Raw genomic sequence first — 12,168 nt, forward strand, 5'->3', positions numbered from 1 at the left:
CTCATATTATGCATAGAAAGAAGGCGGCAGGTATGCCGCCTGCTTCCGGCTGCAAATCAAGGAAACATAGTTTCTTTGCCGGTGCCGTCTTTGGCGGCAAAGGAATAACGATTCCTTAGCCTAAGACATTGCCGGATAAGACTTGTCTTCTAGTCCACAAGGGAGAATGTGGCGGCAATCATACTACCACTTTCGGTTGTGGACTAGGGAAGCCGGGCTTCCTATGCCGGCAACAGTGTAACCGGCATGGGAATGACTAATTCCCCATCGGTAGAGTTGCCGGGATGCTCACCGGCAGAGGATGGACAGAAACACTACCTCAGTCAAGCCGAAGTACACTACTCTATGGCAAGACGAAAGATAGGGTTTCCGCCTTATGGCGGCACTCGGAGGGAAGGAAGGGTTTATCCTTATATCTCTAAAAGAGACGCGTAACGAATTAAGATAGTAATTCTAGGAGATGTTCTATCTCCGATTGAATTAATAAAACGGTACGAGAGGATAAACGGAGATAACATTACTAAAGTATACTAAAATGCATTAGGCTAGCCCAACCGGAGTCGGGATCTCGGCAACGCTATATCACCGAGGCCCCAACGTATACTATCAAAACGTTTTAATAGAAAAGGAAATATTACATGTGTAATCTTATCTTCATTAGTATAATTTGCCTAAATAGCTAGAATTCATTAAAGCTAAATACCGGGAACGTCGTACTACTAACTAAATAAAGCATTTATGGCGTACGACAGCGGCCCAAAATGGCCGCCTCCGAGGATGGCTCTGCTTCACTAAACACATCTAAATTATGCTAATTTAACTGTGAAAGCGAGCCAAAAATTATACACAGGAAAGATTAAATACTCAACTTTCCCGAGGATGAAGATGCTGGAGATTGCATTGTTAATAATCCTTGTAATAGTAACAAAACCGAGAGCAGTTGGGAGAAACACCGTGCTTAATTAGCTACTACAAAAGGAATAGTTCGCTGGGGTGGTACCGGGAGGGGATCCACAGGGTACCCTTGATAACGGCTCCCCTTCATTTTTGCCACTCTTCCCCCTCAAAGTGAAAATTCTATTCGGGGTAAAGATTGCTGTGTCGTATCAAGAAATACGTCCCCTGATATTATGCGATATCCTTACGAGTTATATTAAGGATACTCGTGCCAGGGGTTAGAATTCTGGAGACCTATGGTCAATTCTCTGGGAGTATCACTGTAGCCAAATATCCCTTAGAAAGCTGCCTAAAGGGAACTTCCATCAGGACGACATAGCTGAGCCCAAAAATGCCCAAGTTTACACCAGAGTGCAGATTTAAGTATAGCCAACACTTCCTGTTCCTGGGTTGTAACAGAAAAGATTTCCTTTATGGCAAAATTCTGTTCCTTTTCAGGTGAAGCATAAGCTTTTAGCAAAGTAATGTCATTCCAAGGCAAATCTGATCTATAACCTTTCTAAAGATGATAGGCCTCCCATTTCTTCAAAATAAGCTCATCTACCCCATCAATGAACCAAGCCTCGTCTTTCACTTCGTACAGTATTTTAACATAAGAGTAGACTTGCAAACAAAAACCTAACTCTTTTCATGCAAATTGGTCAACTTCAAATACTCCTAAGCAAAATATCCACTTTGGACAACTAATTTTGTGGCCATCTTGGATTTCCAATTGACCAAATTTGATTAGCATCACTTGGAGAACAAGTTGTCAAATTTTATGCTTGTATCATCATTTGCATGATTCCTGTGAAAAATTGCTGATGTTTCTTTCATAAGGGACAACTCTCAGCACTCACAGGGAGGTTGGTACTTCATTAACAGTAGGAGTCACACAAATGTAACTCTTATCGATCAGACTTCCAGAAAGTTTTCATTGTTCTTCTCCTAGATGTTGCAGTGAGACTCACGCAAAGAAGCAGAGGAGGGAAGAGATTGAAGTTCACCTTCACATGGTTGCATTAGCCAAAAATGACATTCACGAGTAAAGACAGGAATCCTTAAAAGGAACAGTAACCTGGTGTTATGTCCTAAGCATTTTTCCAGGATCGGGAAGACACTGAAAGAAAAGGAAAAGGCAGTGCCCAAAATTTTCCATCACACTTGTCAGATGCCTCCTCTGAAGGTAGCACAACAAAGACCAAGGTAAGATATTTTCCTCTGGATTTGTTGATGTTTTTGTCATAAACCCAATACAAGCAAGGGACATACAGCAAACAGAAGTGCTGTCAAACAGGAACAAATAGGAATCTACAGGTTGCATAGACAACTATCTCACAGCAAAAGTTATTGAAAATTACTTCAAAACATTCACCATCCTTAAAATACCTTACACACACCCGTCAAAAACATTATTTACAAGACAGTGCACAAAAAATAAGGATCCCAGGAAGTGGGGGCTCCGTGGCCTGTCAAGTAGTCAAGAGGTTTCCTACCAACTGAAATTTACTGCTGCCACCTGGTCAAGAGTTTTAACAACCAGCTTAGCTAAAAGCATACTCCTATCAAAGGACAAGGGTTTGTTTTCATGTGGGAAGAGATAGAATTGAAGATAGAAAAGCCCTAAGAAGGAATCTACAATACAAAAGAGCTCCACGACGCTTTTTACGGCATCACCATGGTTAAGCATTTTCTTAAGTGACCAGGTATAACAATTAGAACTGCTTTCTTGTTCCTCTAGATCAGTGGTTCCCAAACTATCTTACCTGACGCCCCCTTTTTGCTTCCAGTAGACCCGTACGCCCCCACACCTCGCTTTTTTTTATATGAAATGATTCTTACATTTATTTTTTAGCATTGTACAGGAAAACAGATTTATGTTTGTATTACATTTTAATAATGAAAGCCACTCAAACAAATAATAGTACATTCCAGTAACTAAAAACAAAAAGTTTGGTTCAAATTGAGCGAAAACAAGATTGAACATTAGCAAATTGGCTAAATTGAGTAGCAATTTTAAGAATACAGTAGATAATTTGAAAACATGGCATATAATATTTAGAAATTCTTATGAGACTAACGCACAATTTCTGGTCAAATTTAGTGAGATGGATGTTGCTGCTTCTTCCTCACAAGATCAGAAATTCTAGGATTGAAGGATGACAGCCCACAACGCAAGTCATTTTCTACATCAAGTCGGTTGTGCTGTTTTGTTTTCAGAACAACAAGAGCTGAAAATCCTGCTTCACAAAGATAAGTAGAAGAAAAGGGAAGAATCACACGAAGTGCTTCTTCACCTACTTTTGGGTACATGGGGAGATATCTCAAACTAGCATACAAAACTCACAGTGTATTGTTCACCTTTCACACTTTCGATCACAACGAGTATTTCACACAATCATTAAGACATTCCATACTGCAAATCGTCAAGGTTACAATGTCACTCATACATGCCCACATCGTCCCCGTTCACCATACCATATACTACACATAAAAACACATGAAATTTCAGTTGACCACTGCTACAACCACCATCGATACGCAACTGACAACAAAACGTTGACATAATTATATGCAGCAGAAAAGCCATTATAATATCACATATGAAATCACAATAACATTCCATAATCAAATATGGATTGGAAAGTGAAATAAATCCCTACCATGGACAAGGGGAATATGTGCTCGAGTTGACGGGATGGAGTATTGAGTTTGTGACTAGTCCCTCAGTGGTCTTGTTGGCTGGTATAAGTGACGTGTCCAGAACGTGTGAAGAGAACTAGCTTAATAGAAAATGGGTTGGAGTGACTGCTATAATTATACTTTACATGTATCTAATGACAGATATTTGTTCTTTTAATGATTTTATTATTCTATTAAACATGTAATTTCGAGCAGATGACTTCACGCCCCCCTTGTATCGACCTCATGCCCCCCTAGTGGGGCAAGCCCCCCAGTTTGGGAACCATTGCTCTAGATTAACCAGAATGCTGTGCAAAGATTTGATTCTCAAAAGGAATTGGCTACAAAAAATTTTTTTTCAGAATCTAATTCCACACAAATTGCAGTGCTTCAAGTATGCCAACTTTGGTACTTGGGTGGGGAAAAAATTTTACTTCTACATTTTTTATGAAATTTCCATAAATGTGTTTGGTTTCCAATTCTATACAGGAGTTGAGTAAGGTGTCCAAGAAGCCACACCCCCCCCCCCCCCTTGGCTAAATGAAAAGTCGGGGTACCTTTCATTTAGGTATATTCACATTTTCTCTGGCTACAAACATTTAGGCATGCATTAGTCTTTGTATTTTGAGATTACTCCTGCTTACATGGCATAACCCCATTTTTCATGTGTGTATCCAAATGGTTATTTCCATTAATTTAATATTTTAGTTTTGTTAACCACTTGCTTACAGAAAAAACATGATGTTCTATGCGTATTGAAGTACAAAAGACATCTAAAGTATGTGTACACACACACATATATATATATATATATATATATATATATTTATATATATAATAATATATATATATATATAATATAATATATATACATATATATATATATATATATATATATATATATATATATATATATAATACATACATACATACATATAACAAGGCACTTCCCCCAATTTTGGGGGGTAGCCGACATCAACAAATGAAATAAAACAAAAAAGGGGACCTCTACACTCTACGTTCCTCCAGCCTAACAAGGGACTCAACCGAGTTTAGCTGGTACTGCTAGGGTGCCACAGCCCACCCTCCCACGGGACGAGGGGGCTGGGAACCCCCTCTCCTGTATCTACATCCTGTGAGACAGCAACATATATATATATAAAAAATATTATATATATATATATATATACATATATATATATATATATATATATATATATATATATATATATATATATATATATATATAAAATATTGATATATGAATCATATCCCATACAGTGTGTTAATGACAATTTTTCACATTTATTTAAGATTAAGATGTCTATCAAAGAACAACAAGAATTTATACAATTATTTCATAAAATATTGAAACTAAAAGAATTGCATTGTTGGAGTGCAATATCTAATATTTCCCCTCCCTGGTTTTCAAATGAACAAAAAAATATGGTCGATCCTCAATGTCTTAATTCTCATAGGAGTAGCCAGAATGGCACATTTGTGTCACCCAAAATAATGTATGTATACTGTGAATAGCCAACGCTATCAAGAAAATTCTTTAGTCGTCGCATCAAATTTTACATTTACAAGTCTATAAGCTTTGATATAAAACGTACTAACTTAATATTACCTTAGAAGGAATTAAAGGTACAAATGACACATGACTAAATATTAATAATTTATTAGAAAAAAAAATTACGAAAGCAAAACAGTAAAGCTTAGAATTAAAGGCTCTTTCCTAGGTGTAAGTAAATGATCATTGCTGTGGTTGAGTTATGCACTGAAAAAAGATACAGACAACATAAGTGGAATTCACAAATATAATAGATCACCATTATTCAAGAAAATTTTCAATCTTACAAATATTACATTTTCTTATCATGTAGAAACACAACTTACCTTTCTGTTTTATGACTAATTGGATCAGCTTATTTCAGCTGCGACAAACCAGCCCGCATTATTTCATCAACGATTAACAAATTGCGAGCAATGACAGCACTGAAAATAAGATAAGATTCAGGATAATAAAACATTAATAAATGACATGAATTTTTCAACACCCTATTACTTTAATTATTTCATATCCTTCAAACTTAAATCAATAGAAAAAACTATTTTGAAATAGATAAAAAATGCTCTATGGTAATACTAACCAAGCATCTAACATGTGTTTCTTAACACAATAATTATCAAAAATTCCAACATCGATTGGATTCAAAGCTTCTCCAGTGCTGATATCCAGACCAATTGGAATACCCCCTCCATTTTTGTATTCCTCCCTAAGTTTCACCAAACTGTCCATAGGATCATATCCACTATTTGATGCTGAAAAACAAAGCAATTTTAATACAAAACTTTCCATTTTACAAATGATCAGAGGCAGTTTCTTGAAAATATCCTGTGTCTTTTGAAACCTTATAAATGCTAAAATAGATAAATAATACAGCAAAAGGAACACTGTAGCAAGTATTCCATTAAAAGATAAAAATTGCCCATACAAAAATTATTATTATTATTAGGTAGTTTATCTAAACTACCATCTAAGCTATCTACTGCATAAGGCTGTCCCAGTGAATGTTTCAAGTTTTAATATTTCAATTCTATATAAATTGCGTTAAAAAATATAATTAGGTATGATAAAAATGTTGAATATTTTGACAAAATCTAAATCTAATTAGGGAAGTCTGCATATGAAGCTTCATTAGTAGTGAATAACAGGGGAGAGTGGGCTATGGCACCCTAGCAGTACCAACCAAACAGGACTGGTCCCTTGTCAGGCAGGGAGGAATGGCGAGAAGAAACGGTCTCCCCACCCCTTTACTTTTTTTTTTTATGTAGGCTACCTCTGAAAATTGGGGGAAGTGCAGTGGTACATAGACTAATTACAGTATTTCCAAAATTGAGCTTGAAAAAATAACTCTAGGGTATCTACAACTGAGATCTGCACTTTACAACTGTACTAAATTAGTAACTTCTTAAAGCGTTACTACAATGAAACTTCATGAAAATTGTGGGCTACTCGTTCTTTAAACGAAAAGCAAGAGGGATATTAACCACATCTATTAGTCAAATCTTTGCGGAGTACTTAAAAAAAATAAGTTTTCTATTAACTACTAGTTTATAAAGACGACCCAAAATAGTATTCCTTAAAATATAGTAAAGCTATTTCTACTTTAATCATTGATGATATAACCAAAAATAATTATACACTTCAATTTAAAATCCTTGGATTAAAAAGGACTACTTACTACAACAAAATACTAATAAAATTAGTATTAAAATTTTTTACATCAAGCTTTCCCTTAATATTTTTAGAAGTAAGATTTCTCCTCTGCATTTTCTTTGATCCTGGGTACTTAGTGAATGAATCTTTGCCTATCTCAGGTCTTTTGTTATGCCTCTTTTACATTAAATTTCAGTCCTGCCATACATGTATCTTCTATTTCTTTTGACTGATACCTCTCCCCTTCTTTTTAGATGCAAAACCTTTGTTAATATCTTTCATCTCATTCTTTCCACTTCCTCAACCACACACCTCTCAACTACTTCCTTTTTTGTGCTATAATTTTAGCATCCCACTTCAGGCATAAATTATGAATTTTACTAAAAATCTTTTAAAATTTATCCCATTTCAAGTTATCAAATTTTTAATTAAAAGGTGAAATTTTAATAAGTGTTTGCTATTTCTATACAGTACTTGCCTAATATTCATACTTCTCTCTGGAAGTTCAGATTTATTGACATTTATCCCAGTTTTCTTTCATCTCTATAGACTTGTGCCTCTAGTAAAGTTCAGAGACAATCTAAGCAGTTAATGGCAACCACCAATGGCTTGTTCAAGCCACTGATCCTTTGTCGTTCAGTCTGAAGTTAATACGGAATAAAGAATAGTATAAGTAAACGTGTTTGATTCCGGTATGTAGTAACCCCAAAAACCATTAAATTCTTTTGGCTGGTACTATACTGTCCAGTCAGAGGCTTTCAAGTCATTTAGACCAAAAAAACCTCTGACAAGACAGTATAGTACCACCCAAAAGAATTCTTTAATGGTTTTTGTGGTTAATATATACCAAAATCAAACAGTTCTACTTAAACTAAACTTTATTCTGTATCTTTGACTTCAGACTGAAAGACAAAGGATCAGTGGCTTGAACAAGCCATGGGGGGTTACCATTAAAAGCTAGATTGTCTCGTTACTTTAATGGAAGTACAAGTCTCTTGAGATGAACGAAAACTGGAAAGTTTATAGATTTAGGGGTACTGTATAAGTACTATATTTCTTTAGAATTTATGCACATTTTCGTGGAGGCTTTGATATTTCCTGTTCTCTTACCCCTATAAAATGACAAATTCGTAGATAATTTGTATTTTTCCTAACTATACAACCCTTAGCTATTTAATCTGGGTTATTACTTCCGGGTAGCTGAAATGACGAGCCATTAGAATTTCAACGAGGGTTTACTACCCCACCGCTAGTTAGCACGCGCGCGGGGGGGGGGTAGCTTGCTGAACGGTGTCTGTTTGACAAACCCGTTCAGGGTAGAGGGGTCGATGACTGGTCTCCAGCCTCCAGACGCCTTCTTTACAAGAAAGGGTCGACTGTGGAAGCCTGGGGACCCGTCTGCCACCTCTTGGAGAGCGTCCTTCTTCAATATGGTCTCGACTTCTGTCCGGAGGGCTTGCCCCCATACCGATCCCATGGTAAGGGAGCTCAATGACACTGGCTTCGCTGTCAGGGGAGGTAGAGATGTTGTGAACGGGACGCGATATCCCTGACCGATCACGGAAATCGTCCAGGTATCTGCCCCGAGTTGCTGCCACCTTGTCGCGCAACTTTGTATGCATCCCCCCACTGGTGGACATGCAGGGGGACTGCCAATCCTAGCGTTTACGGCCTCGGCTGCTCCCTCTAGGATTTTTACCTCCCCTGGAGGACTTTCTGCCCTTCCTGTCCTTGACAGCAAAGGGCTTAGACACCTTTGGCTCTTCTGCTGTCGTCTTCTTCGCATTCATAGCTGGACGGGGCTGTTGGGTTGCTGGAGGTTTGTAGGGCCTCAATGTCAGGGCCCTATGGAGGAGGGAATCCTGGTTGGACTTCCTCCACCTCTCAGCAGCTAGCTCCACATCCTTAGGCTCAAACAAACTCTTACCAAGTACGGAAAAATGTCTGAGCCTGCTAACGTCGGAACTGGGGACCTTCTGGTGAAATCTCTCAGCCACTGCGTCCCGTTGTTTCAGGATCGTATTGGCCCACAAGCTCGAGACTTGGTGGGCCAGAAACTTGTGCCAGAGAGTAAGAATGTCTCCAGTGCCTTCCTGGTGCTTTCCTTGGACAGATCCTCAGACCACACCAGGATGCCCAGAGACCCCAGCCAGATGTCAAGCCACAAGGTTGCCTGCATGGCACACTTTGCCACCTTCTCCTGGCTTAGGATCTCAGTAGCAGAATACAAAACATGCCGGTTGGAGTCTCTCTCTAGAGGGACTCTCCAAGTGAGTTCTTCCACAGAATGGTGAACAGGAAGACCCAAACAAGTCTCCTCTAAGATTTCAAAATACCTCCTCTGGTGGACTCGAGGAGGAGGGAGGAACTTGTTACCGGCGCTGGATCTGTTGGAAGAGACAAGCTCAGAGAGCTGGCCTTCGACTTTCTCTCTGGCACTCTTCATCCCTTCTGACCAGAGCAAAGGAGGAATCTCAGGGTCCTGAAACCCGTTGAGATTTCTCATGATGGTCAGAACTTGCCAGAACACATGTTCTGACTCTTGAAGCTCTCCTCCCGAAGGGCTAGCAGCAAAGTCTCCCGTCCCCAGTGGCTTTTCCTGGGTGGACTCGTGGACATTCTCCGAAGGTCTAGCTGGCTCCTGTCTGATCCTTGCCGAAGACATAAGTAAAGTCTTCCGAGTCCTTCGGCTCCCTCCTGGGAGGGATAAAGGACTCTAGTAACGATGGATGCAGGCTCTTCTCTACCCCTGTACAAGAAGACTTCTCAGGGAGAGGCGGAGTTTCCCCCATTGGTTCGATGGGGGAACGGACCGGCTTGTCCGACTCCCCTGAGGATGGGAAATCCTCATCCGCAGGGGAGGGAGAGAAAGTCTGGCGGGGGGAGAGGGAGCCTTGCGCAAGGTTTTCCGAGGAGACAGCTTAGTCCTCGGAGGAGACACCACGAAGGGGACTCCTCTCTTCCTCTTCAGGGGAGAAGCCGCCGCCACTGTTTTGTGACCCAGTTCAGAGAACACAGGCTTAAAAGCCTGCATGAGAGCTCTGACTATGGTCCCAAACCAGGGCTGTTGGCTAACAGTCGCGCTGTCAGACACTCCCTCTGGAGGGAAGGGGATCGATCGATCCCTAGGAGGAGTCGACAAACAAGGGTTCGCCTAAAACGAAGCTGAAGAAAAAAAAGAGTCCTTAGACCTGTCCGGAAACCTCCCCTCCTCCGGCGAGCGCGCTGTTCTGCGCTTGCGAGGAGGGGAACGAGACGATGACCTGTCCGCCTGAAGCCCCGTGAAATCGCGTGCGGGATCGCGGCGCAAATTGCGCTGGTGGTCGCGCAATGAGCCCTGCCCTGGATCGCGCGCGATGATCATGCGCGGTAGGAATTTATCACGCCCGCGCGAGGCTGATGGCGAGGGCGCACAGGAGCTGGAACGTGGGACGGGGTTGAAGGCTGGATGGGCGCTTGCGCGTGAGCAATCATTTGATAGCGCGGGCGTGCAGGATCCTGCTGAAGAGCCCGTGCGGGCGAGACTGTTGGGCGCGCGTGCGCAGGAGAAATGTCTCTAGCGCGCGGGCGTGGAGCGCGCGTATCTGGAAGCACGGGGCGAGGGCGCGATTGCGCAGCCTCGTGATAGCGCAAAGGTGAATTTGCGCGCAGGTGGGGCAGGAACTGTCCCTTGAGGAGATCGTGGGCGCGCATCAGGATGCGGGCGCACAGGAGTGCGCTGTTGCGATGGGCGCGCAACAGGATTCGGGCGCTCAGGTGTGCGCTGCTGAGTTGGGCGCGCAACAGGATTCGGGTGCACAGGAGTGCGCAGTTTGGATGGAGAGTGCAGGGGTACCTGTGAGCGTCCGTGCGCTAACTTAGGTACCTCCTGGACTGCGCGCTGGAACGTAGGGGTGCGCTGGCGCGCCGGTGAGCGCTTGCGCGATATATCAGGAACAACTGCGACTGCGCGCTCAACTCCAGAAGTGCGCTGAGGCACTGGAGAGCGCTGACGAGTAGGAGAGCGCTTGAGTGCTGTAGCAGGAACAGATGAGCGTTTGCGAGCAGGAGAGCGCGTGTGCGCAGGTGAGCTCTGGCGCGCTATAGCAGGAACTGCAGGTGGGCACTGGCGCGCAGGAGATCGTGGGCACGCAGGGGAACCCTGGCGCGTAGGAACAGGAACAGGTGCGCGCACGCGCGCGCTGGGGCGTTAAGTCAGGAACAGCAGCAGCGTGATGGCGCGCAGGGGGTACCTGGCGCAGTTTTGCGCTCTAGTCCCTTGTGCCCCAAAGGGTCAGGTGCCTGTGTAATGACAGGGTTAGAAGGCGCATTTAGCGCATCAGCAGCCTTGATGAGTGACGGCAGGTCAGCAGGTCTGGAGGGTGACAGGTCAGGGGGTCCCGAAGGACAACCTTCCACCGAAGGAGATCGCGAACGATCTCCGGAGAGGTCTAAGGTGGTAGCTGGCAGGATCGGTGAACGGCGAGTCTCCTCCGCAGAGGACTGCGAGGATGACGAGCCGAAGAGGCGCCTCCTAACTCCATTGTGAGGAGAAGGAAGTCCTCTAAGGCGAAGGGGAGGACGATCCTTCCGCCTTATACGCCCTCTAGGGGCCGTGGGATCAGCAAGCTGACCATCATAAGGCCTCTGCAGAGGAGTCTCCGTAAGTGAACTCCCCCGAGCGGGAGAATCACTAACAGGAGGGACCATAGGACTAAGTTCCACCCTCGAAGGATGTTCAGAGGGGGAAGCTAAGCCTTCAGCTACCTCAGCAACAACAGGAGTAGGAGTTTTATCAGACACACCGGAGCCTCCGTTACAACAACGTCAACGATAAACTGAGGATCTATGTCTGCTATCGTCGGCGATTTTTTAACAGCTGCTCCCAATTTGATCATGTTAAACAGGGCTTCCTTGGAGGGCGAACCCTGAAGCCCCAAGGAAGCCCAAAGCTGTAACAAATCATTGTTATTCACAGAGAAATCAATATCCTCCTTCGGGGGAGGAGGGGCAGCTGCCTCGCTATGGGAGGCAACTACCTCTCCCGCACCCCGGGATCAGTCAACAGAACTACGGCCTACGCTACCACTCGATGGCCTCTCAGAAGAGACCGATCGAGTGGGAGCTTCGGAGGTGGTTTGGGCTACGGAAGAAGAGGCCTTGGAATTTTCTCTCTTCAAAGAAGCCTTTGAAGGAGAAATATCCCTTTTGGACTTCTTCTTCCGGCGCCGGGCAAACCTCTCCCACTGGGAGGTAGACCACTCCCTACACTCACCGCATACATTACCACTATCACACCGTTGGCCCCTATAATGAGGACACAAGGTGCGAGGATCTGTGTCGACCGC

At 42.9% G+C, this 12,168-nt stretch overlaps 1 protein-coding gene across 1 annotated transcript in view; it reads right to left on the reverse strand.

Moving 5' to 3' along the window:
* Positions 1-5,283: 5,283 nt before the first annotated feature.
* The window catches only part of CCT6 (chaperonin containing TCP1 subunit 6), a 45,137-nt gene continuing 38,252 nt past the window's right edge, over positions 5,284-12,168 (reverse strand). The window contains exons 9-11 of the mRNA XM_068359498.1: positions 5,772-5,943; positions 5,518-5,616; positions 5,284-5,398 (exon numbers count right to left, since the gene is read on the reverse strand). Of these exons, the coding sequence (XP_068215599.1) occupies positions 5,547-5,616; positions 5,772-5,943 (242 nt within the window). The 3' untranslated portion in view covers positions 5,284-5,398; positions 5,518-5,546. The remainder of the gene's footprint in view (positions 5,399-5,517; positions 5,617-5,771; positions 5,944-12,168) is intronic.

This window comes from Palaemon carinicauda, chromosome 2 (genome assembly GCF_036898095.1).
Source record: "Palaemon carinicauda isolate YSFRI2023 chromosome 2, ASM3689809v2, whole genome shotgun sequence".
NCBI lineage: Eukaryota > Metazoa > Arthropoda > Malacostraca > Decapoda > Palaemonidae > Palaemon > Palaemon carinicauda.